We start from the raw sequence: 27851 nt of genomic DNA, 5'->3' as shown, positions 1-27851 counted from the left end.
TTAGGGAACTGTCTGCTGCTGCGGGATTGTTCCAGCACAAACTCAGCTTGATGAAAACTCCCACTGTTAACAGAGCTTATGCTTTATTACAAAGGGAGTTTTCTATACACTACAAATATGAGAAGGGTTGGGGAAAAAAATGAAAGTTTTGGTAATCACTAAAAATTTATATTAAAAATAATAAAGTAAACCCAACACAAAACCCACCCACTCAATAACTTACCTCAATACTTCAATGAAAGCTTTCAGCCCTTCTTTTGAAGTCATTCTTTTCTCAAAGGCGGCAGTGCCTGAATGGAAGATGCTCCCATAGCTCCTATAGAAGGATCAACGCTTACATCCAAAAAATAGCAGCTTTGTGCTTTCAGTCTCTTAAGTTTTTAAGAATTACGTGTTTCAATTTTAAGGCCTTTTGGGCCTGCATATTATCTTTTAAAAAAATTATAACACAATTATTAATTCTTAGCCAAGCTGATACTGAAACAGTGTGGTCTTAAGACCTAAGCCCTTCAAAAAGAAGGAGATTGTGGGTACAAATAGACTAACTTTAACTGATAAAATTTTACTTTTAAGAATAGCGACTAGTTCTCATGCTCTCAGGAGAAGTTTTAACAGAAAGCATGACTATACAATTAAGTATCCATATGAATAAGATGCAAATTAGGGGCTACAAAATGCCATCACTTCACCTTTCCAAATGAGAGTTACATAGGAGCTACAGTAAAGACTGCCTTCAGAGGAGCCAAGCTGCTTGTTTCCAGAGAACTGGGATTTTTGGGTAAGCTTGTTCACTGCCAGCACTCCTGCTGGTATGACGTGGCTCTACAATGCTTTAAGTCAAAGGACGTATTTACATTCAAGCCTTGAGTGAGAATTATATCACTTCTTTAAAAAGAAAATAAAAAAGGTTTCTTCATCCTCTACCTCCCTCTCTAGTGGTTTGGAGAGATTAAACATCTCCTTTACAAAGGTCAAGGTTATATTCACAGTTAAAATGTAGGGGAAAAATGGAGATAATAATTAACCAGTAACCATTTAACCATGTTTCCCAATAAGCTGCTTCAAACTCACCTAGTTCAAACTATACATAAACTAGAACAAATTGTTTTATTACTGCAGAAAAAACACATGCTGTTCTCATTTAACCCTAGAAGAACAAAGAAATGCTGACTGTTAATAGAATTAAAAGTTACCTTTTAAAATACTGGAGACAAAATGCAGTATTAGTTTTTCCCAAGTACACTACATAATAATTTACTTAAATAGTACAGCTGTAAACATAACTGATGGAATAAGAATTGAAATACCTGAAACCATAAAATGTTTAGAGAAACGTCACGTGGAAACCAAAGCCACCTGGGAAAGAATTCAACGAATCTTCCTGAGGTTGAATAGCTTGAGTGAAATGAAAAGAACCAGAATCCAGGCTTAAGTCCAAAGAGCTAAATGGAAAACCAATCTTTTCACATGGCATGTTCCGTGGTATGTTTACCATTACAATTGTATAAATTAATTTTTATTCAATGGTTGTCTTAAATCCATCTGAAAATAAAAGGCAGTGTTGACTACCACTAGAAAATTGCAAATAAAATGTTTAATTTCAGAAACTGAGTTCACCATTTATAAATACACTAAAACATAGTAAATGCAAAATTAGATTAGGCATAGGTACAGTATTTTAACAAAGCTACAACTTTTCTAAAAGGTCATAGGCAAATGATGACTTGTTTCCCAAAAAGTATTCAATGAAAACTGAAATGAGAAGATTAATCTTTCTAGAGTTAAAAAAACATGGAGAACATTCCTTTCAAATTAAAATGCTGGCTGTTTTTTTCCATCTTCTTTGAAGTTTTGAGGGCTCTATATCCCATTTGCCTGATGGACACCAACAGTTAAGAATCAACCCTACTACATAAAATTCTAAGCAGTGCACCATATCCATAAGGCTATTACTGAAAATCAGAAGATCAGTTATTTCTGTACTAAGAGCTTTAAGACAGGCTGTTCTACACAATTGAAAGTACGTTAGGAGTAAGGGCTCAATTTTTACAATAGGGAACCTTATAGTTTCGATGCACTAAATATTAGAAAAGGCTTTAGAATGACATTAGAGTCTTCATGGTAAATTTCTTGCCTTTTTTGTACACGGCATTAAATAACAACCATTAATTCACAAACTTTGATAAGACTTCCAAAGAGCTTTTATAAATACCCAGAACATTTCTGTAGTTCAGTTAAAATGTAAAACCTGAACAGGAGAACCCAGAATGGGAAGTTTTACCACCGATTGCTGTATAACTGACATTCCATATAATCTCAAATTTAAGATTTATTTTCAGATACTAAGTCAATAGTCTCCTGTAAACACATCTTCCTCAACAACTCTTCTTCATCCTTTAAGTACTTTAGGGCTTGAAGTTAAATACATGTGATAAAAAGACGGCTTGAACTCCATCTTTCATGTACAGCTTTCTTTTGACAACTACAAAATCTGTTTTGTTGCAATTAAAGCAAGGTTCAACTAAAATACAGTACCTGGTTTATGGTTTTTACATAATAATTGAATAAAAAACTACAGAATAGAACTGTTTACATCTTTTTTTTTTTTTTGCCATTCTATTAAAACAAATGACTGAGCTTTTTTAAAGTTCATTTACAATTATGGATTAAAACCTACATAATTTTGTATAATTTGACAAGACAGGCTATCTCTAGTGTGAACTTTTAAAAAACATATATACAATATCTGGCCTGAAGTACTATGAATAAGGCACATGTAGACATATTGAAAGCTGAAAAAAATGAAACTAAAATTTGGAATTATAGTCACTGATTAGATGTCATACATGGCCCCTATTGGAGCAATTTAACAATCCAGGTTATAGATAGTTAATATCCAGTGAGCAACAATAGATTTAGTCTAGCAGTTTGTTCATTAGTTTCAATACTGGAAGTATATTAAAGGAAGATTCACTTTCAAAAAGATAAGCTTTTCAAAGTGTTCAATCATTAACCTTGACTGACTAAAGTTGTTGCTTTCATTGGATGTATTGAACAATCTCTCTGAAGGAACAATGCTTGGTGGACAACCCAAGAACCTGACAGCCAATTTTGACAGTACTGGCCAAGATGACTTCTTAAAGTTCCAGTAAGTTAAAGGATCACAGTTATGCTCAAGCACTTCTTCCTCCAAGTAAGAAAGCACCATTTCCTCTGGTAACTTTGCTCTCTCTTTCAGGTCTTTTGTTTTCTTCATGTCACCCATGAGTGACCAAAGACTATCTTCCCCATATGAATTTGTAGATGGTGAACCTATATCACATCCATTGGAAACAGGTTTATCATCATCTGAGGTAGAATTCATTATTTCCAGCTCCCTGATTAAGTCTTGTTTATATTGTTCAGCCTCCTCTTCTGTAAATAAGGATGTTTTATACCGGGGATCCAGAAGCGTAGCAAAAATGTACCTTGGATCATGAAGCGTGGAGGACAATCTACTCACCATAGCTTCTTTCAAAGACTTCAGCATAGTATCTATGCCCATTGTTTCCTCAAATAGCATTTCTATTTTCCTGTTAAGTATATGAATCATTGGAATCACTTGGCTTAGAGTAGACATGTGTGTACTCATCTCCCTACTTGCAGCTTCGAAAGGTTTGAGAGCGTGACACACCGACTGCATGACTTCCCACTGATCACAACTTATTAGCTCCCGAAAGCTGCACTCTATTGACATTTCATCAATTGCTCTTTTCTGTTCAATAAGACGTTCAAGCATATGAAATGATGTATTCCACTTTGATGGAACATCTTGTATTAGCTGATGCTGAGGCAACTCATACTCTTTTTGCAACTCAGCTAACTTCTCTTTTGCTTTTGCTGACCGATGGACGCGTTCACAGATCTTTCTTGCAATACTAAGCAAATTCTGAACCATTCTCTGGCTTTTAATAGCCTCATTTACAATGACATTAACAGTGTGACTAAAACATTGTACACTTGAATGATCACCTTCATTTAAAGTTTTTTCTATACTCTGATTATCAGTAACAGTAATCCCGATCTGAAGGCCAATGGAAGTAATCCATGTTTCCCACCAGTACTCTAACTGCTTTTGAATACTGATTCCATTGTAGTCGCAATCGATCTGTGATACATTTAATAGTGCTGAACAGTGGTAATCCTCACACTGTGGTCGAAATGAAGACTCAAATGTTACCCAATGAGCTGTCAGGGTTAGATATTCTCGTGTTTGGTTGCTCATCCATATTCCTGACGTAAAATGGATCACTCCACTTTCAGCTTCTTTAAGATGTGAAATAATTATTTGTTTTACATTATCATACATATCTGGAATTGCTGTCCTAGAAAAGTAAGATGGAGAAGGTAAAGAATACTGAGGTTGCAAGTATTCTAGCAGCCTGTTAAAGCCAATGTTGTCTACAAAAGAATATGGCTGAAGGTCAAGTGCAATCATTTCGGCTACAAGACTTGTGATTTTTTTGGCAACTGGGTGAGAGTCACAAAACTTGTCATTGGTTTCATCAAAATTTGAAGATCCTAGTAATTCTGTGCTCAGTGGCATGTGATTATCCGTAGATGAGGATAATACTGTCTCCGAGACATCAGTTTTCAATACATTGTTATGAAACCGCTGCAAATGTCTTAGAAGGCAACTTGTGCCTAGATTTGTTGGCTTTTTCCCCCTACTTATTGTACGTCCACAGTGCATACATATTACTTTTGTTGAATCTGCAGAACAAATTGAAAAGTGATTCCACAGTTTTGAGGTCTTCTTGCTATTAACAGGAAATATAATTTGATTATCATGTGTAACCATTGTAGGCAAGTCAGTCAACTTTGAGGATGAACATTCTGCAGAAGCCAAAGTGGCATAAGGAGAATTTGCCAAACTCACATCAAGAAAGCTCTTTTGGTTTCCAATTACATCGGGATGGCGTCTATATAGATGTCTCATCAAGCAGCTTGTGCCCACATCTCCTTTTTTACCACGACTTATCATACAACTGCAGTATCTACATACTGCTTTTAGACTGTCTGCAGGTGACAGTGAAAAGTGATGCCAAACTTCTGATTTAAGCCTTTTCATAATCCTTTTATTTTGCTGAAATACAGCAGTAGGTTCAAATATTAGTGGACCTAATCCCTCACACTGTTTCTCAGGAGAGGAAACAAAGGAGACTTCACCTATATCATCAGAAGATGACAGCATTGAGTCTTCCACTAGAGCATCTCCAGAAGAGATATTAGTATGGATCTCCTCAGAGATTCTGTCCGGAGAAGAAGAAACAGAAGTTGATTCTTTCATTAGTTTTCCAGGAGAGGATGCCATAGAATTCAGATCACTATCTGAGGGTAGTAAAGAAGGCAACAGAGTTGGAGGTGCAGTGTAGAGAGGTGGTATGCTGGTACCACCCCCATTCTCTTGCAGGACAATGGAACGATGGGCTCTCCACATGTGTCTTATTAAACAACTCGTTCCCAGGTCTTTTCCATTTTTTCCTCTACTGAATTCATTCATGCAGTGGATGCAAACAGCTTTAGAATTATCTAGAGGCGACAAATAAAAGTGTTTCCAGACAGCAGATCTCCTTCTGGAACCTGATGTGCTCTTTGGAATTACAACAGTTTTTTCTGCTACATTCTCCACAGTGTCATCATACTGGTTGTTGGGTAGCTGTGGAGATGACCCAACCATGACTTCTTCTTTGCTGCACTTCTCAGAAACTGAGAGATCTGATATTTCTTCAGAAGAAACAATAGAAACAGATTCCTCAATTATTCGATCTGGAGACGGTATTTTAGAAGCCATTTTCTTGACCAGTTTTATAGGGGATAACATAGAACTCAAATCTCCAACATCTGCGGACTGAGGTGGCAGTAACAATGTAGGTGAAGAAAAGGAGGATATACCTGGCATACTTCCATTTTCTTGAATTAGTACAGTGGGATGGGCTCTCCTCACATGTCTCATGAGACAACTTGTACTCAGGTCCTTTTCATTTTTACCCCTGCTAAATTCTTTCATACAGTACATACATATTGCTTTAGTGCTATCTCTAGGAGATATAAAAAAATGATTCCAAGCAGGTGACTTTTTTCTGGAGCTTATGTTTCTGCTAGAAAGGAGGCTTTGTGTCACAGCTTCCATTGCTACATCATACAGCGTACTACTATACTGAGAAAAAAGAGATCCGTAATCATCTTCATTTTCTGTAGATAAATATTTGCCAGGGTTGTTGGTAATGAAGCTCTTTTCTTTGTCTTCTTGTTCATCACTGCTGTCCGCATGTTTGAAATCATCTTGTTCTGTCTTGATATCCATTCTTTCTAGAGTACAGTTAATGCTGTCTTCCTCTTGCTCTACTTTTAAGTTACTGATTTTACCCAATACAAAATTACCATCCATTCTGGGGGAACCTGCTTTACTCTTGTACATGGATGACAAATTCTTCTTGCCAAGTCTTCATTTATTAATAAATATAGATAATTTAAAAGATTATTTAAAATTTGATTAAAATGATATATCTTGTATACTGAATGCACAAACACAAATGTGCGTATGCATTAAAATAATCTCTGGTTTATGAATTCTGTATCCGTGTTGTGCATAAGTAAATATGACTAGTCATAAAAATGCATTTAAAAATTATAGACTTAATTAATGGAATCTAATTTTTTGCCCAGGATCAGGACATTTCAGGTCATAGATGAATGTTCTCAAAGACAGCTACTGTTAAATGCTTCACGTTGTAGACATAATCCTAAAAAATGAATGTTCTATTTTCTTGTTGAAAGAAGCCATTCTGTTCATCTTGACTAGGCAACTGTGATTCTTTTGCACCATCTAGAAATAAAAACATCAGAAGACAAAGTTGACTAACACACTAACTACAGTAAAGATGAACTGAAAACATGCACTAAATGTTCTGTGTTTTGTTTGGGTTTTTTTTTTTTTTTTTCCTTTGAGATAAGAACAATTCAATGTAGTATTGAAAAAAAGAAAAAAAACCCAACCCCAAAATTACCAAATTTTGGTAATTACAAAATTACCCAACGCCAAGTTTACTCAATACGTTTATTGTGGGCCAATACATGTCTACACATGCAGCTCTGGTTCAGCTTTGACAAAATCTAGAGTCCAAGCATCACTTTTGTATTTGCTCGGACATACCTATGCCTCATCCTACATCCTAATTCAACCACTGCATAATCATACATACACACATATATGTATAAACATATACTATGTAAGTGTCTATATCTACAGATACATATGAAGACAAGCAGGCATTTAGTCATGTTAGCACAGAAATATGTACTTAAAACCAAATACTCTTGTACATGTAAGCCCTTCATTACTAACAACAGTGTTTAAAAATACAATATTTTACATGAAACCTCTGTAAGGGTGTCCAGAATTTAGTCACACTATTCTCTCTCTGTCCCTCTGATCATAGTCTCACATGGTTATATTCATGCCATAACACTCCCAGACAACACCATACTACAGAAACAAGCTACTGTTAGAGCTTCACGATTAAAAACTGAAATGCTTAATTCAGGATAACTGGGCTATGCAAATGCCATACATACACTGAGGTCTCCCAAAAGCATAATGTCACTCAGAAGCAAAGACAGATACAGTTGCCTACACGGGTGCCTAGCACAGCACTGCCAGCTCAAGTTCCTCATGTACTCAAGGGTTATACTCAAAAGGCCATTTACACCAAAATAGCTCATTTCCCTTATGGGTAAAGATTTCCCCCACCAACAATTCCAGCACAAAGAGTAGGTTTTTGAAGTATAGCTGCATATAAATCACAGGGCAACAACAGGTTGAAAAACCAGTCGGCCCCACACAAACCTGAAGAAGCTGCATGTCAACCACTTTTTTTTGTTTGTTTGTTTTTACTACAGTTCTATCAGAATTCTAAATTTTGCCAAACCCTTTCTCACTTATTCTCTTGGGTCATTAATGTAGATATTGGTACCTTCATTCAAGGTAACATTTTTTGACCACACAGCTGATGCTAAACTATGCACTCTAATTTGTGCAAACTGGATTTTATGGGACTCTTTCTCCCCAGCTGAAGACAAAACACAAATTTGAATCGGTTATTTTAAAAACTTCTCACACAATTTTCATGTGTTAGTCAAACACAAGAAGAATTTCAGCAGACAAAAGGTAAAATTAGCCATAGCTACAAGACACATTAAAAAAGTCTAGGTTGTACTCACATAAACATTTCCCCCCTGTATCAAGGCCAATGTCATATTAGCTTTGTAACCTATTTTAATTAATATTTCTTTGAAGTCTGTTTACAAGAGAGATCAGAAACACTTATTTTCTGTGGATGTCAGACCTCTGGAAAGCCTACTGTAGCAATAACTTTATTTCTTCTCCAGTGCAGGGGAAGGGGCAGGGAAAAGGAAAGTCAACCAGCTTATTGCAGCTATTTTAAGAAAAGAGAGATGGAGCAGTCAGAACTTGCAAAAAGGAAGGCAGTAACTCTGGCTTTCTTTCTGTGAAAGTTTTAGTATTTGTCCTCTGCCTTTCTCTCTCCTTCCCAGAAAAAAAGATCTTTTCAGACACCAGAAGATACGAGGGCTGAGCATGAAGAACATCAGTTCTAGTGAAGGGAGAGACGTGAAGAAAAAGAAAACCCTTAAATTTCTAGAAATTTAACAAACTACACAGTACTTTCCACAAGTTTATGAAATGACATCTAAGAACAACTCTGGCAGCAGAGACCAAATTTACATCCCTCAGTATAAAACGGAATGAAACACAAGTTAGTGATCACACACACATATTGATGATATGGAAGCATGCGCATCTGGGACGAGAGAGAGAGAGAGAGAAAGATAGTCAACATTTTTAATAGAAATCAATCTAAGAGGGTTTTTTAATCTTTATTTCGATCTAATCTGTGAATGTGGAGCTTGTACTGCAAACAGGAAAAGCAAGAATATATAATAAGCTTTTGTGACTTAGGACCACAGAATAAAAAGGCTCACAAGCAAGTGACTCTATGCAGAGCTTACAGAACATAAATTATGCATGTAAGTGCCAAGTTACAGTAAGCACATTACAGACTCCTAGCTAGAGTCGCACAAAATACATGCATGCATCCATTGGCATCAGGTTCTGATGAAGTTGTGCACAATTTCTTTGCCTCAAAACAGATAATCACACCTCTAGCCTGCAATTCCTGTAATTTCTTAGCTATGCAAAAAAATTTCTAGGCTTTGAACAGAAAAATCCAGGGAGATGTTTCACTTGAACCTGTCCTGATAAGCAGTTACTGCTTAACGCAGCTAAGCATAAGGTAGCTGTGATGGGAAGATTTGGAAACCTGAAGAGACCAGTTGCAAACTTCATAACAATACTTAACTAGATTGACATTCATTAACAATACACATTGCCAATGTTTAAGTTCTTAATCATTATCAGCCATTATCACTACATATTCAAACAGGCCCTAATCATCTTATACTAAATTAACTTTGAGTACACAATACCACTGAGCTGATGCCATGTAGTTGATGCTATGGTCCTTGATGGTCTTAGTTACTGAAGTTGAGGTGAATAGGTGAGAGCTATTTGGACTCTGAAGCAGGAACCGTGGTGGTAGACTTCTTTCTTTCCTATTTCTCCTTGCTGTCGCTGGGTGTTTTTAATGCTCATAATCTCCTCTACCAAAAAAAGGTGTGGGAAGCAATCTCATCTGCTCCTGACATTATTTATCTTCTTTTCTTTAGGACCAGAAACTGTTCTGAGTCCACCAGAAATTTTTCATCCTTATTCTGTATCCTTTGTTTTTGCTTGCAGATTTTACTACTTGAATTGTCAATTCATGTTTTTCTGTCCCCTGTTTGTGCAATTAAACATAGGACTCCCTTTGCAGCTACACATTATTTCTATACTTATGGTTAGCTGTGATATAAAATGCTTTCATGCTGTTAGGAGGGTTACGTGATTAGCAGTGTTACACAGTGCTTATATACTGTGGCTAGTTACACTATTTTAGTGTACTTATGACTGTGTTTAGGACAATAAAACAATTAATTATATCTTGTCCACTTTATGGCTGTTACAGGTCTCTGGCTACATAGTACCTATTTTTCTGGGCATTGTTCCTGCCTTCTAAGAATGCAGAATAGCTGATTCTATGCAGAATGCAGAATAGAGATTCTTAGAGGAGACTTGTTAGGGCTGCTAGATCACTTCCTGGGAAATTCCCAAAGTTGGATGTCCCTTAGAAGATTTTGTATGTAGTTTTTTTTCCATTTTCTTTCAAACATCTAAGCATGATCTCTATTGCTTTGAGTGTTACTACATCATAGTGTAAAATTAAGTCAAGCTCCGTCCCTTCAAACACCCTTGAGGGTTAAACCCAGATTTTCTTTAGAATACAGTCCCCAAAATGCTCAAGGTTAGAAAGACAGATATGTTTTCACCTCCCCCTCCCATGCCAACTCTATGTAAGAGTCAACCTGTCTTAAAAACAAACAAAACACTCCACCCTATTTTAAAATTTTATAGTAACCTAGAACAAAGTATGAATTGGGTTATGACCACCTTTACATAGCTTATTTACCCTTGGACACAAGCTACTTGAAGTTAAGGACTACTGCTAAACAAACGGGATATTCAAGGAGCAGGAAAATATTTTCAAAGGTACAAAAGGCTACAGGCAGTGAGCTCAAAATTAAAATGATTTATGCCTTTGAAATCTCCTCAATTAGATACAGACAAGCAGCAAAACAAAGAGAATTAAAAGTCACCTTGCAACAAAAATCTTCAAAGAAAATAAATGGAACTAGAGAACAATTATCTACTCAAATGTACTGTTCTAGACTATTAGCTCCTGAACGGCTGTAGACAGTCAGTGGTTTGCTGTGGCAAGAAGCCTGCAGAAACATTTTATAGGATTTTCCATTCAAAGTGGGATTACTGAAAGTGTATGGTGGTTGACAAGAAATGTCAGGAAAATGTCACTGATCCAAAAAGAGTGCCACACCGGATTGCCATGACCAGAAGAAACCACTGCTGAAGGAAGGGGGTTAAAAAAGAGAAACACTGGTCTCGGGATTGCAGAGACATACATTAACATACAGAGAAGTATGAAAAGTATGCAAGAACACTGAACCATGAGCAGATTATTTGTTTGTAAAGCAGATAGTGGCCTGCAAGCTTTAAACAATTTTAGATTTTAGGTTGAGTCGTCAGGCAATAATCATGAACTAGATTATATTACAGTATCTTAGTGCAAATAATGGTCTAGAGAAAGTAGTTTAAAACAAAAAAACCTTTAAATTATTATACAAGTGCATATAGTGTAAATACACACACACCTGCAAAATGCAAGAGTAGTTGTTTCAAAAAAGATGCAAAATGTGGAGACGAAGTGAAAGCAAAACTATTTACTAGTTTGAAAAAAAAAAAAATCAGAACTAGTGACAGATTTTGAGCGTAGGAGGTACGTAAAAGCACATTAAAAACAATTTGCACAAATGGATGTCGGTTTTAGAATGAATAGTGCTAATCTTGTTTATTTTTGGAATTCTACAGGCATCATTAAGAACACAAAGTAAAAAGAAAATCCCTAAAAGCAAGCAACACAAGCAATAAGGAGGAGACATTTTAAGAAATTATTATTAGCTTCCAATTCAGTGGCAGGTACTATGCTAATTAAGGAATATTTGCTAACAAAAAAAAAAAAAAACCAACACAAAAAAACAACCAACCAAAAAACTCAAAAAAAACACCTGAAAACAAAACACACATCCAAAACCCTGTAACAAATAAGCAGAAAATATTTTCATAAATATATAGCCTAGATGAACCTTACTGCTTTTCAAAGTTACAACTCCCTTCAAGAAGGAAAACTAAGAACAGTGACATATTTTTTACTAGAAACTTCCTATGACGAAGTATCAGTACTAGCTCACCCGCAAAGAACTGCAGAAGTTTGCAAGATACTGAGTGATTAAGATGTGGTATTAGAAAAGACTGCAAAATTAGCATGTTAGTCACACTCTGAAACGAGGTGGGTCCTACACTCGAGTCTCATTGAAGCTCACAGGAATCTGCAGAGACATACAAGCATGAACTAGTGGATGCAACAGTGTATATGGGATCAAAGTACAGAAAGTCAAGCTTAATAAAAGAAACAAGTTGTTTTGGACCTCATGGGAGGTATGATTTGTAGAGGACTGCTGGGAGAGAAAAAAAGAGGAAGGTAAAACCACCTTTATATTCCATTACTTTTCCAGTCACCTGAAAGGCAGATCTTACATTAAGTGATAACTGTTGTAGTCTTACAAAGGTATTCTCTCCAACTTGCAAAATAACCTCTCATGTCCACGACCCCAAACGCTCCATCCAGACACAAAAGAGTAAAGTGTGGAAACAGCACCACCAATACTGTACATTGCTCCTTGTTGACAGAAATAGTCTTCAACCTAACCAAATACTGGAACAGAATATAACAATTAGGACAAATAATACTAGACATTTTTATTAATCTTACATGAAAGAGTTGAAGTTTATAGGAATCTGTGTACTTAACAGAAAATATGTTAAAAAAAGAAAAAAAAAAAATCAGAGAAGCATGTTAATGGCAATGGAAACATCATAACCAAAATCATATCTAAGACAACAACAACAAAAAAAACCACCAAAACAAAAAGGGCATACACAGAATAAAAAAAAAATAAAGACAGAAGCTATTACTTTTATAAGTTCTCTCTTTTACTGCAGAGAAAAACCCTGATGTTAGAAACTGAAAGTATTTTTATTTAAAATTTCAAATATTTACTATGCTTTTTTCCCTATTTATATCTTTAAAAAGTGATATATGGAAGTAACAAAAATACAACATTTTTTAATATTGGCTGAGAAATAATATCTAGGTTTAGTTCTTGTCCGGTCACAAACTACTGGTCTTGCAGAAGTCTAAATTTCTCCTTCCATGACCTCCTCCCAATTACAAGGGCTGTAATAGTTTACCTTTCATCTTTTATTTTTGTTCCATCTATTCCATCATGAGTTTTACAGGGTCATCTTACCACATGGCTTATCCATCAAGGTCTCACTCTCACTAAGGCTCCCTAAGTACTCCTGAAACACTTGTAGAATAAAAAAAAAAGCTTTTATAATTATTTTTGAAGTTCCATTTTGGAGTGAGACAAACATTTAGAAAAATCCTAGTTTACACATAGGGAATATTCATGAACAGTTTTATATGCTTGTGTAAACAAGAAAAGACTGATTCAGCTCTCAAGAGTGGGGCTGGTGGTGGGAAGCTGGGGGGGGGGGGGGGGGGGGCTACTTCCTCCAAGGCTGGAGCATTTCACAGCTGTGCGGCCAGCCAAGCAGGATGCCACGCGTAGGAGCTGTAACTGACTGGGAGGCAGGAACCAGGCAGCTCCCAAGGATGCTGCGACTGCTGGGCTTCAGCTGCTGGAAGAAACGGGGCAGCATCCTGGCAGGGCAGCTGATGCCCTCAAGTCCCTCATCCCTGAAGAGAAAAGAAGCCAGGAAAAATTACAAAGAGAAAATAACATATCCAAAGTAAAGCATAAGAAAGGAAATGAAAACGTGCCTTGGAAAGCGATGGGACAAAGGTACACTCTCAGAGGCTTGGGAGACAAAGCAGGAAGAATGAGAGCCCTCCAAGAAAGGTATGTGAGCTCCCTGGTGTGCTCACGCTACTTGTCAGGACACGACCCAGAGACCTCCGATTTATCCAAGTATAAAGATCATTCATGCCTCTTCATGTTGCTGAAAAACTCAGTGCTTGGTGTAAGCTGGGGCCTAAATCAGTCATTCCAGACAGAGAAAAACCAAGGTGTGGAGAGCTGTGTATTATAGCCATAACTACCATCACTAGACTCTGGGTACTCAACCCTAATTACAAATGCAGGAATTTAACTTTTCAGTCTCTACTTTAGCTAAAAAGACTACCAGCTAAATGTGAATATTCCCCCCTTTCTTGCCTCCTGTCCCCCAAAACAAAACAATTTTACTGTGAACACAGACTATTTTATACTAAGCAGTAAAATAGACCTGCAAGTGCCAAGTTATATTTTTTTGGTTTAGCGATCTCTGGACTCTTCCTTCTGTCTTCTAGTTTCCCCACCACCACCAAATTAACAATAATGCAGGAAGATAACAATCAACAGCACAGCTCAGAAGTGACAATTTTAGTCTTAGACTATTGTTAAAGGTACAGTGTCGAGTTAAAATCTAACCAGCACACAGAAAACACCTAACATTGCACAAACTCAAACTCCTCAAACTCAGCCTCTTACTCTTTAAAAAGCCAGTTTATTTTGTACATCTCTTTTCTCCTCTTGCTACTGTACGTATCAAAAACCCTAAGGGACTTTGTTTACTGATCATTTTCAGATATTCCCTGAAACCTCAGGAAAGATTCAAGAACTAAAAGCCCCAGCTTTGTACAAATATCTCCATCTCAAACCCTAAATCATCTACATCACGGTGTATAGAAGAAAGCGTGCGCACCAGCTCCCCCTGCCCAAACTACACTGGCTTTTATACTGATGTGTAAAAGGAGTGAAAATAACTTACGACAATGGCGAAACTGAAGAGAAACCGTATGATTTCCAGATTAGCATAATTTAAAAAAATACTTTGAAATAGACACAAAGCAGAAATGAAGTAAGATTTCATTTTAAATTTTTTTTTGTTTAAAAGAGGATCTGGTTCTTAATTCAGTTCTTACACCAGTATATCCTCAACCATAAAACTTTTTTAAAAGATTGAGATAATACTTTTTAAATATTACACATTTCATATTCATTATTTTTGAGGTCTTTTATAAATAAGGATGTTTGTGTTAGCATGCATATTATTCACATCTGGCTGACATTTAGTTCTGGCATCTCTGTTTAGCACCCAACCAGATTTACTAAACATGCTCAGTACCCAAATGTTTCATGAGACCTCAATGATACAGGCTGACTGCTCAGCATGTTTAAGAATAAAGCAGGTGTCTGATACAGATGGGGAGTCAAAACTCAAGTTTATTTCTGGAGAAATCATTCTTCATAATTTATTTGACAATTTGTTAAGCATATATCTATTTGAAGCATCATCCTCCACCACCTAGATTTAAGCAGCACTGTTCAACACCATAAAGCTCATAGCACAGAAATCCCCATTCCACACGATTTCAAACAGCATTTATCTTAAAAGTAAAATAAAAATGCAAAGCTAAAACAACAACAAAAAATCACTTCAGCCAAAACAATACCACTCCCAAGTTTTATATTAAAAAATAAAGAAATATCACTGTATTATGTATGGTGGTACATACGATATCATGTATCACCACAAATAGTGACACTACTCACACCTACAACCACCTGATAAGCCTTTAATTGTTGCTACTTTTTTTTCTTAGTGCACTAAAAATACCATCAATCTCAAATGGGGCTATCTTCCTCCACATGTCCTTTGCTAACTTCCCATAGCAACACACTATAAGAAAGGAGGAAAAAAAAGCAGGTTGTACACATGCTAATAATTTTTGTCCCAGCTTTTACTAAGAGATCACTCATAAAAAACGGATCTGTCATGATAAGTAAATTATGGCAACATTTGTCTACGATCCAAACTGTCTCTTAAGTGTTGAAGTGTTCTTTCTCATTATCTGGTATGATACTACTGAAGCAATACTTGGAGGATATGTTCCTGTGCTATTGTTCACACCTACCAAATGTCAGATCTGTCTGTCATTTGTTAAAATGCTGATGTTTTAAGCAATAATTTCATTAAAACTCTAAGCAGGATTTTCCTAAGTCTTACGCATCAGTTCGATGTTGCTCCAAGTGAAAGCTACAGGAGATTGTACTCTTATTTTGATATTTTTATCATTTGCACTTTTTGACAAACAAATATTATATGCTAATAAGATGGAGCAATTGTTAATGTTACAAGAGATAAGGTACTTTTCTTAAGAAAAAAATTTAGATTTTTTTAAACAGCTGAAGCATGTATTGTCTGGTTTATAGCATTTTAAGTGCAGGACATCAAAGCTGTTTTTAGTATCTCATGCCGTACAATTTGGGGCTGGGGGTAGATGTACAAAGGTTGCAGTAACACAACACGAGGGTAAAATGCAGAAGATAAAATAAGAACAGAGTAGGGAAGATGCATCAGTATTATCATGGAACAGGAAACAACACACAACCAAAAACACAGTAACAACAGATAAGTTCCGAACGAACGAAAGACAAAAGACAAAACATTTACTCCATGTTGCTAGAGAACAGCAGCCTGCTTTCAGAAAAGCATCAGAAAATTCAAAGCAAAGCTCCTGACAATTCTTTTCCCCAAGCGATCAATTCCTCTGCCTAGCCCATTACGCTCTTCTCTTCCTCCTCCTGTACAGTCCACAGCTGACAAAATAAATGGGATAGGATTAGGACAGGAGATTCTTCTCCTGACTAGTCCACCTTCCTAGCTTGCAATATACTAGAAAACATATAATTTTTTTTTTTAATGTCTATCTTTAAACTCAGTAAGAGTGAAACCTTAAGCACTTTAAGGATGATTTGAAACAGTTAAAAATGAGACACCTGTAAATGAGAAAGCTGAGGGTTACAAAGCTGAATAGGCAGGATGATGATTGAAAAAGCAGTTAGGAGAGGCACAGTGTCTTGTGTACAGTAAGACTTCTTGGATCTCCTGCTGAAAACATCCATGTAAGTATAAAGTGAAAAAAACTCACAAAAATGTAAACAGGGTCCTTTACATAATGTAGTTTTATATTAACCTGTTTGAACTATAATTTCTCTAAAATAATAATAATAAAAAAGAACGATATTTGTTGAACTGTTAAGACTATCATATATTAGTATCTATTTTGATACTAACCAGATCAAGTCTGAAGAGGTCTATTTTAAAAACCCTTCATAGCTACCCATTAATCCAATTCTATGTTCATATCGATGCCAGTCAGTTATGTGTCCTCAGATAGTTTCACTTGTGCTATGGAGAGGTTTTCCATGATTTACACATATTGTATTCGTAGATGTGTAAGATGACATAGCGCTATGCTTATATTATATGTTTGTATCCTGGAATGCTTGTGCACATCAAGGCAGGTTAGAAAGAAAATGCAGTTCATAGTTCCTGAAAAGACAAAAAATATTTTCAAGAGGATAAATAGTAGTGTAAATACTTCATAGGGATTTTTTACAGCTAAGCTTTATCATTCTTTTGTCACAAAACTTTAAATAAAGTCAGAAGATACCCTCAATTGCAAATGATTCTCCAAAGAAATCTGTTTCTTCTTTGTACCACATATCTTCTTTCTTCCTCATGTAATAATTTGAGGAAATATGGCTAGATTTTACTTGAAGCAAGGAAAAGACCATCTCTTTACTAAATATACTAAATATAATGGAATAATAGTCACAATACCATCCAAGTTAATTTTTATAGAGTTCAGAAATAATTAGTTTCATCTTGCCAATGAGCACAAGAACTGCAACAAAACCAACCAGGTAACTTTAAAGCCAAGCTTCCATATCACATGCAGGCACAATCGATCATGCCCATGATAGGGGTGACCTTCTTATGCCCCTTTCAAGTATTTTTTGTAATTCGGTATTTTCTAAGCAAATTATATGTTTGTCAGTAGCATCTGACATTTTCACCTGATGTCCCAGTTTAAAAAACAATGACCTCAATTCTGTCCCTCTCAAAACAAACATTCCTATTCATAAAATGGGGGAAGAGGGAGAGAGAAATGGGTTTACAGATCTCCCTCTTCACTTGTCAACCAGCCTGTTCCTATCCTCCATGACAAGGGGTCCTTTCCCTCTTAACCTCTTTTAGGGACATACTCTCTTTGCCTTTTTCAAGGCAAGGTGAGACTTTGCAGCAAAGACCCAGCTGACACGGACAACCAAGCCAGGAAAGCCGACATTGTTTCCACTAGCACCACATTGAGCATTAGCAGGAAATCCAAAGAGACACTCCTGTCCCTGGCAAACAAATAGCTCAGTCTTCTTCACCCAAAAGAAATGGTTTATAGGAGACACATCCTACCACCATAGACACAGATTTTAATTTGAGCAAATAAGGTTTTGCTTGAAGAGCTAACAAAGAATACAACAAGAATTTTAATTAAGAATAAAGCTTTTTGTAGTACCTATTCTAACCAGTGCAGTTCATGAGCTTTAATTCATGTAATGCAACCTGTAATTTAAATAAGTTTTACAGAATAAGGTTACACGGGTGTTTTATTCAGAGCAGGATCCACAACATTTTTAGTACAAGAGCAGGTAAAGAAAAGGATAACCCTTGCTGTTCCCATTTGCTTGATTTCTATTATTATACAGAAGCCATAATAATTATTCTAATAAACGTATTATTTTGTGAGGTATAGAAAAGGGAAATAGATAAAAACATTTAGAGAAATGAGAAGAATCAGGAATCTCCCTGTTCTTTATGAGCATCATTGTATTTCCTGTCATAAACAGATTATGGTCTCCCCACAGCACAGTAAGCCACAGAAGACAACTCAAAATCATTAGGAAAGGAAAAGAAGAACGGAACCTCAATCCCTCCCGTTTCCCAGTGTCAAAAGCAAAGATGCTGCCAACAGCATGGTGTGCGCACTGTTTGGCTCCCTGAAAGCTGACCCACTCTTCCAGAGGCTTCTAATGCAAGTCACAACAAGTGAAAACCTCTCATGTAATGAGTATTACCCTGTTGTCTTTTGGTTGGTTTTTTTCTCTGTCTGTAGATATGCTCCCACAGTTATTAGCATATCATGTTCCCACCTTTAATGCAGAAGAAAGAAGAGGAACCACAGAGTAAAAATAGAAAATATATGATATGATTGCCATTACCTATGCCACATTTTAGCATGGATTTGCAGTCCCAAATCATAAATAAGAAAAGCTCTCAAGAGCTGGAGCCAGTAGTTGAGTAGGAGTTATAAACAGGCAGCAGTTTCCACACTGCTCTTTCCTCTCCCACCTCCTCATGGAATGTCTAACACTACTAGATCCCTTTAATTAGGAACTAGATTTTCTTCAACGATCTAAACTGTACATAAAAGCTACTGCATAGCATATGCACTGAAAGACTTTAATTCTTACAGTGGATGCTATAGGATGTAGACCTATAACATTTATGACCTACCAAAACATATTAACAAAGAAGATAACATCTGGACAGCAGAATACCCCACCTTTGTTCTCAGGAGACTCCAGCTCTATGTAAGTACCCGTTCTACCAAAAGAGTGCCTTCTTAATCACAAATGAAGAAAGCATCATGGACAGAAGGAACATTTGAAAAATACAAGCTCTCTGGGCCACACTACTCAACTCCAGGAGCTAGTATGCAATAACTTGGTCATAATACGCTGCATGGTGCAATCTCTACTGGTGAATACATCACATACTGCATATTGATACACTGAAACACAGAGGAAAAACAAAGTCAGTCTTCAACTACCGTGCCACGAAGGAAAAATACCCCAGCAGGAAGTAGTATGAGATCACTTAAAAGATTACGTATTTGATATATTCCTCACATTTCATATTTCCCAAAATAAACATGTAAAAATGACTATGTTCCATAAAACCCTACCAAATAGTTAAAGAAAAAAAAAATTGTTGCAAGGAACTCAAAATATGTTCTATAAATGCATTTTTCATGCTGACCAAAATTATCTAAGCTCTATTCCAGAGTGCTTGCAACCTGAATGTCAATGAAGCACATGAATATGACAAAAAACAGGTGACAAAATGTATACGCCTTTCTGTTGAAGCTCATATTGGCATTTAATTTCTTTAAGACTAACCACTTACAGATTTTATTATCTATCAGAATAACTGAACTTGCAGTCAACAGTTATTTCATCTGGGATTATAATTCAAGAAATAGTTCTTGAAGATACTAAGACTAAATACTCATTTTCAGTAGACAGGTAGTACTAAAGTAGATATTTTCATTGCAGGCTTTTAACCTTGAGAGCCACATTAGAAAGGCACTTCAGGTAGAACTATAAAATGCTACAGTGCTTGACATCATGTAATGAAACAGTGCAAAGCACACAGTGACCCTGAGATGAGTATATTAGAATTCAGCATTAAATACATGAGAGTGAACTTTTGGATATTCTGGCAAAAGCAACACTGTCCCTTTTATCAGATTTCTTTACAGTGGTCTAGAACTGACTTGAAAGGCTGCTGCAAACGACGACTAGTCTTTCCTGCTCTTTGGCTATGCTACGGACTTGGAAAGCACTAGCAGTTCATTTTTGCTTAGCTCTGATGAAGAACGATCCACAAGCAGATTTAATACATAACAAAATCCCCCACACCTTCTGTATGTGTCACCTAGGAAAACTCTCCTTAAAGAAATGAATTTGAATCATGTTTTTATTTTCTTTTCCTATGGAGACCCGAGTCTTATGAGGAAAGGCTGAGAGAGTTGGGGTTGTTCAGCCTGGAGAAGAGAAGGCTGGGGGAGACCTTATTGCGACCTTTCAGTACTTAAAGGGTGCTTACAATAAAGATGGGAACAGACTTTTTAGCAGGGACTGTTGCAACAGAACAAGGGGTAATGGTTTTAAACTAAAATAAGGTGGATTTAGACTAGATATAAGGAAGAAATTTTTTATGATGAGGGTGGTGAAACACTGGAACAGGTTGCCCAGAGAGGTGGTAGATGCCCCATCCCTGGAAACATTCAAGGTCAGGTTGGATGGGGCTCTGAGCAACCTGATCTAGTTGAAGATGTCCCTGCTCATTGCAGGGGGGGTTGGACCAGATGACCTTTAAAGGTCCCTTCCAACCCAAACCATTCTATGATTCTATGACCCCACCAAGACTTCCTAGCTCAACATTTTACCTATCTTAAACATTTTGTCCATCTGTTACTAACATGCATGTTAAACAATAATATAGGCAGCTTACAAGTTGAACTATTTTATTCGGGGCAGGGGGAGAAAAAAGTAAACAGAAAGCTCTGAAACACTACACAAGAATAACATTTATTGTTAATCTACATATAAATGCTGATCTGTATATGAACAATTTTTTTCTACTGCATCTTAGTCAGGAATCTCAGGATTCTGAAAAATCTGCACTCAACAGCTCAAACTGAATATATAAAGAAAAAAATGTTTCAGACAAAAACCCTAGAAGAAAATATTAAAATGTACTTTATTAGTGAGGACATGAAAATCTGAATAAGACGAGTGTAATTTGAGCATAGGATGAATGTAGCATGCAAGTTACTTTCCCTTTTAAGTGGGAGACTGCAGGGTAAGGAGGTACATATGCCAGCTGTTACCACAGAGTAAGAGGTGCCCCACAAATCATAAACTAGTTACTATTACTGTAACACTGTAAAGATATCCAGGTTTCCAAACTTAAAAATTAAGTATCAGGCACTCATACAAACCTCCTGCTAAATTATAAAGCTCCATACAAGTCAATGCACAGGCATACAATTATTCATTACTTTTATCCATTGGCTTACTCTAAATTAATAACAACAAAAATGATACAAAACCCAAAACAAACAAGCTGCCCACTAGTTTATTGAGAAAAAACAAAAAAACAAACATAAAAACTTACACATCTGTTCCACTGCATGCAGGCGGCTTCATTGGAGGTTAAATACTTGCTACTCAAACTTAATGATGATGATTGTATCTAGGGAAAAGAAGAAAGTAATTCCTTTTAATAAATTTTTTTAGTCATGTTAACAGTCACAGTGGTAAGTCATGGGATGTTTCAAGTTTCTCTTTAGGTGACAGCTCCAGGAGTTGCACTTACGTGCCTAGCTCTTGCCTTTTTTCAAAATCCCTAGCCCTCATAATTGTCAAGAAAAATTAGACATTTCCAACTCTAGAGCTCCTAAGCAAAAAATCAAAATATGCCCCCTCCCCTGATGAGTACTAAAAAGATTTAAAAGTCAAATTTTTGCACTTGTCTTGGCACTGCTCCATTTTTTTTATGTTTAGGGATGACTACATCTCATGATGAATGAAATGAAGTCTACACTACAGGCAAGATTTCAAAGGAGCTTGCCGACACCTTTCAATGCACTACAGGATTCATCTGGCAGCTTGTTACACCTTCTCTTCATGAGGTAAACATACTGCTTACACACTGCACCTAGCATGCGTATTAACTGACATGCAATAGCATAGGATCAATACAGGATTATCATTCCCCATGCATGAGAAAGGAATGATAGCAAGTGGAGCATATTAAGTCAGATAATTTGACTTAGCAACAAAACAGACCAAAACAGTCTATCACAGGACATATTTTTGGAGTTTTGCAACTTCAGTCCCACTGACCATTATACAGACATGAGTGTCATTGTGCAGAGGCCCCAGCTGTTTCACTGCCCCAGTACACCAAAAAAACCCCAGCCAACCAAGAAATCTTTTTGCCGCCTTAGAAAATCGGGAAAGTAAACTTTGACTTCAAATCTGAATGCAGAAAACGCTGGACTCTGCAATGCTTAGTAGTCAGGATGGTGCTTTGTCCTCTTTTTTAAACTTCATATGGATCAAGGATCAACAGGGGTTAAATCAGCAGAGCATTTTCCCCACCAGTCAGTGCTTACTGCTCTCATTCAGATTGTGAAATGGTGATTGATATATATATATACATATATATATACACGCACACTTTTTTTTTTCCTTGAGAACACTCTCAGAGGGTGGAAAGTCCCGATTGCTGGCTTACTGTGCATTATGGAATGAATTGTACGTAACTTCTTTTACTGACATTTTCACTTAAAAATACTCCCATACTCCCTCTTAAGCAAGTGAAAACATCTCCAGAGCTGTGCGGCTGGCTAATTTGACTGTTAAAATGAGACACTTCAGCTGTCCCTATTACAGCAAACATTTAAATAATGTATACAAAGAGGAAGGTGTCAGCCAAGGAGACAGAGACCCACCCGACGAAGGGTGCTCAGCAGGAGCAGTTAGGGAACTCTCTGGAGATGTGGATTCAGCTCCTCAGGCAAAGCAGGGAAGTGAACCTGGCTCTCCCACATTCCTTGCAAGTGCCAGAGCCATCAGACTACAGGCAAGATAGAGTACAAATAATGCATCTTTATCCTCCCCGATGTCTTTAAAAAACAACACCACAACCCTTCCATTCCCATTTTCCAATTCTTTCATTTGTTAAAGATGACTATAAAATAGTTTCAAGCCGGGCCAAACGTTTCATTCAATTCAAATTAATGTTTGGGTTTTCTTGATTGTTTATTTTAGTGAGAAGAATAACAAAGAAAAAGTCATTTTAGATGGATCTGAGGTTATTTTCTTTAGAGGCAAACACTGATTCAGAAAATAGCATACAGAATTACAGCAACAGGTAAGCAGCATGATTATTGAAATGCTAATTAAATGAACCTATTTGGAGCAAAACTGGTACAAATTATTTGATCATTGTCATGAGACAAATACTAATTTTAAATACCTTTTTCCATACATTTTGTAAAGAATTGCAAGAGTATTGCTAAATGTGTCACAGCTGTTAAACCAAGCCTGTTTTCAGCCATAATGTTCAAGCTAGTGACTACTGAAATCCAGAACTGGCTTTTGTATTAAATGTACAGAAAATCTGAGCACTCAGTGCAAAAATCACTCTAACACACCAAGGGAAAAAGTATATCTGTATGACACTAGTGAATGTAAACTAGCAGACATGACTCAAAAAAAAAATGCCAATAAGCTTTCAGGCAGCTGTAACAGTGAACTAGTAACCCTCTAAACCTTCAAAGAGGGATCATCCAACCCTACATGTCATTACAAAGCAAAGGGGGAAGGGGAAGAGGTGAGAGATGGAAGGGAGGCAAGTGTGCAGTAATAGCTAAACAGAGCAAACAGGTTGCAAGTTTAAATACAGATTATGGTAATATCGTAATATTTCTTATGTCAACATCCACTGAAAACCAGTCTTACACAGGTTGTACGAAAGACTGATACTTCACTTTCCAGTATCTTGTTCAATATAAAAAAAATCCACAATTTGTTCTGAATTATCACATGTGAATGAAAATAAGGACCTTAAAAATCAAGCTATTTCCCTGTTGTTGCTTTAACAGACCATCATATTATGTTCTGTCTCATCACAAAAAAAAAAAAAAAAGAAACAAAACAATACTACCATGGTTAAACTACATATCACACTAATTTAGGATAGAGGTTCGTCCACTTTGGGGGGGGGGGGGGGGGGGGGGGCGGGGACGGACACGATAAAAGCTTTAGTTGTTCTTACTTGTTGTGTGTGCTTTATCACTTGAAAGCTATCTTTAGGCCACAGAAACTACTCAATTTTTTCACTAATTGGTTGAAATCAAACAATCCCATAGTTGTGAACTGACAGATATTGATGATGCCAGTAGCAAATGCAAAATAAACAGCCAAAGTTGTACAGAAAATAATGCACATCTGCCACATGCAAGAGAACACCTTTTTGTGAAGACTGTTTTGAAAGTGTACACTAGAACAGACAACATTATGTAAATTACATTACTTTATGTAGATACTACTAAAATACCTAGATTGTCCCTACTTAGGAAAAAAAAGTCAGTCATGATGATGAGTTAAACACTATGGTCTACATAGTGCAAAATCCCCAACTAAACCATCTATAATACTGTTTTCTATCTAAACCTAAGCTAATATACATGTATCATCACACCTATTTGCATAAAGCTGATTATTTTAACTGTATATTACAGTGGCAGCCCCATAGCACAATATGCTCATTTCAGAGATGAGAACTCCTACAAATTAAAAGTGAGCCTCAAAAGACAGGATTTACAAAATCCTCTCATACAGTCTTCACTGTGAATGGTGGTAAAATGCAGCAAGGTGTTGGGAGATACATCATCTGCATTCCTTAATTTAAACTTTCTCAGAGCCACAAAAAAAATCTCTAAGAAGTTATTGTATTTAGGGTTCTAAAAATCAGAAGAGAAAAAATTCCAAGAAAAAGGGAAGAAAAAAAAATACAACGGGCTCAAACGCCACATAAACCAGCAACTATTCCCGGCGACCTAAGAGTTTGCCAGGACTTCCTTCTGCAACACCTAGTTCTTCAGAATCATTGATAGGAGGATATTCTACCTTACGTGGATAGACAATTTTAAATAAATGTGTGAAATTCAGTTGCCCTCCTGTATTTCCAAAGGACCTGTTATAAGCCTTAGTGATGTATTATGTGTACTGAAGTAGACCCCCTCTGCACTAACCACCCATGACCCCATGACACTAGCCGTTCTGCAAACACAATTCTTGCTCGGGACGTTTACAGTCTAGGTTTAAAATGAGCCAGAATAGGTGGAAACACCAAACAGAGAGAGAGGCCGTAGCGGACAAGGTAACCAAAAGACAGTAAGCATTACTCTAAGCTCATCACCTGTCTAGCCTTCCGCTATTATATACTTTGCCTTTCACATTATCATTGAGGATGCTGTACCTGTCACAATTTTGCTTTATATAGAGTAACAGTAAAAGAGTTACAGTTATTCAAAAGTACAAGTGTTTAGAAAACTTTTCTCTGAGATGCTTAGTTCAGCTATTTCATTTTACTTTCATTTTACTTAATCAATTCTTACATTTGTCTGCTCTTGAGAGCTTCTATGGAATAAATTCCTCAACTTCTGTTAAAGTCCAAAGATACTAGCAACACTCCAAGTACCAAAGTAGATAGACATCCAACTGTATAAAAACTTTCAGCACCTTGCCTCCTGGTCTTATACCTAGCAGACAGCACTCAAATTTCTAAGGGTCCCCAAAAGAATTTCTGCTGCTTTTAATATACAATGAAGAGATATAAGATTTTTTTTCTCCACAAAACCAATCTCCATAGTAAATAATAACTAGAATGCCCCTGCCCAGTATTTGTACAAATACAGGCTTTCTAGTAGCAGCGTAGTATCTTGTGGATAGTTGATAAAGTCTTCCAGACTTCACTACCCCAGTATGTACTCCACAAACGTCCTCCCAAGGGTGCACATCTGCGCTTTAAGTGAAACATTGCATTAGTGAAGATAATCTTTAGAAGAAGAGAACTGCACTCACTCCCTTGAAAAGCAAAAGACATGTGCATACGTAGTGGGCCATACAGACAACAACCCATAAGGAAATGCAAGGAAAGCCTGAGAAGTATGCTTATGTTGTGGGGGCTTGAAAGACATTCTCTGCTTGGCATTATAGGCGTAGCATGACAGCTCACACTAAATTATTGAAATCTCTCAAAGATACCCTCCAGAAACAAGACATAGCTGCTTCTAACACATAAGCACCAGGGAGAACGGATTGGGGAAAGAGGACTTTTTTCTACACTGCAAAGCCAAACACTACTAAACTTAGCAATGATAGTTAGAATCATCATTAATGCAGAAGAGGCCTTTTACCTTTCATTGCATTAATAAATGTTTCCACACTTTTAGTAGACGGCACGTGCAGCAGACAACTTTATCAGACACCCTCTGAAATGCAGTAAGCATTATAACACAGACGGTCTCTACCATCAGCAGCTGTCTCAGTGTAGATCTAGAAGTTACAGAAGACATTTTTAAGCAAAATTACCGGGTCCCAAGTATAAAACGAGAGCAGCAGTGTACGACAGTTAAATTCTGCAGTTTTTCCACACACACCTCTCTTGAGCGACTCTGCCCCTGAGACGCGGGGCTGGGAGCTTCACCCCACACAGGAAGAGATGCGATGTTTACGCCGCGGCCGAAGCCGCTGGCGGGCGCCTGCCCCCCTCGTGTCCCGCGTTCTCGGGGGAGAACGCTTTTTAGGATTTCCTGGGCTTTCCCGCCCCCGAGCCCGGCTGGCAAGCCTGTGCCCCAAAAGCCCGCCCGCCCGCCGGTCCCCGCGCAGCCCCAGCCTGCACCGTGCGCCCTGCGCGGAGCCGCGGCCGCCCGCTGCGGGGGGCGGCGGGCTGCCCGCCCCCGGGGCTGCCCGGGCCATCTTAACTCGGGATGGCAGCGGCCACATGGTCACCGCTCCGTCCGCGGGCCCGGCTCCCGCGGCCTCCCGGCGGCGCGGCCCCGCCAGGTGGGAGCGGGCGCGGAGCCCCGGCGGGTCCCGCCGGCCCGGCCCGGCCCGCGCCGCGCACAATGCCGGGCGGGCTTGGGGCGCGGCCAGCGGCTCGGCGGGCACCCCTCCCTGGGCGGGGGGCGGCAGAGCCTGCCGGGCGGTCCGAGCCAGCGCCGAACCCCCAGGGACGGGCGACCTCCGCCCGCCGGGCCGGCCGGGCCCCCTCCCGGGGCCTCGCAGACAATGGAGCCAGCACCGCGGGCCTAGTCCCCGGCTTCCTGCGCCGCCCCGCCGCCACACGCCCCCTCCCCGGCCTGGCGGCGCTGTCCTGCGGGCGCTCCCAGGCGGGACGGGGCGCCGCCGGGCCCGGGGCGCGGGGTCCCGGCCGCGCAGGCACCGGCGCCGCTGAGGCAAAACCCGGCGGCGGGAGGGGGTGGTGGGGGGGCGGGAGAGGGAGAGCCGGACCGCCCTGCCCGGCCCGGCCCCCCTCCCGGTGCCGGAACGGTGCCACTCACCTCCCCGGGCGGCCGCCGCAGGGGAAGCCGGAGGTCGCCGCCGCCGCCCGGCCGGGCCCGAAGGAGTTAAAAGGAAGGGCCGGGCGGGACCGTCCCATTCATTAGCCGGGCGCTTTGTCTCCGGCCGCTGCCGCCGCCGCGGCGCTGAGCAGGCTGCCCCGGCTCGGCCGCCACGGGGCGCGGTGCGCAGGCGCCGGGCGCGGGGGGCGGTGCCGCCGCCGAGCGGCG

The 27851-nt window shown here is 38.5% G+C and overlaps 1 protein-coding gene across 8 annotated transcripts; it reads right to left on the bottom strand.

Moving 5' to 3' along the window:
* Positions 1-1575: 1575 nt before the first annotated feature.
* On the bottom strand, positions 1576-27851 carry ZBED4 (zinc finger BED-type containing 4). Of its 8 annotated transcripts, XM_075492578.1 has the most exons (6): positions 27624-27851; positions 26478-26616; positions 23004-23128; positions 21662-21739; positions 15473-15535; positions 1576-6868 (listed from the first exon to the last, which is right to left on the bottom strand). In XM_075492578.1, exon 6 carries the CDS (start codon positions 6458-6460, stop codon positions 2942-2944), a length of 3519 nt encoding a protein of 1172 aa, XP_075348693.1. In that variant the 5' UTR covers positions 6461-6868; positions 15473-15535; positions 21662-21739; positions 23004-23128; positions 26478-26616; positions 27624-27851; the 3' UTR covers positions 1576-2941. The 8 variants fall into 8 exon arrangements, with proteins under 8 accessions (XP_075348693.1, XP_075348652.1, XP_075348674.1 ...); XM_075492537.1 differs by lacking the exon at positions 15473-15535; XM_075492559.1 differs by lacking the exon at positions 23004-23128.

The sequence above is a fragment of the Mycteria americana genome, chromosome 1, assembly GCF_035582795.1.
Source record: "Mycteria americana isolate JAX WOST 10 ecotype Jacksonville Zoo and Gardens chromosome 1, USCA_MyAme_1.0, whole genome shotgun sequence".
NCBI lineage: Eukaryota > Metazoa > Chordata > Aves > Ciconiiformes > Ciconiidae > Mycteria > Mycteria americana.
This window is presented reverse-complemented; position numbering and strand designations above follow the sequence as displayed.

Excerpts from the sequence above, each read along its gene's own strand:
- ZBED4 (XM_075492578.1), bottom strand. The coding sequence starts at position 6,460 with ATGTACAAGAGTAAAGCAGGTTCCCCCAGAATGGATGGTAATTTTGTA.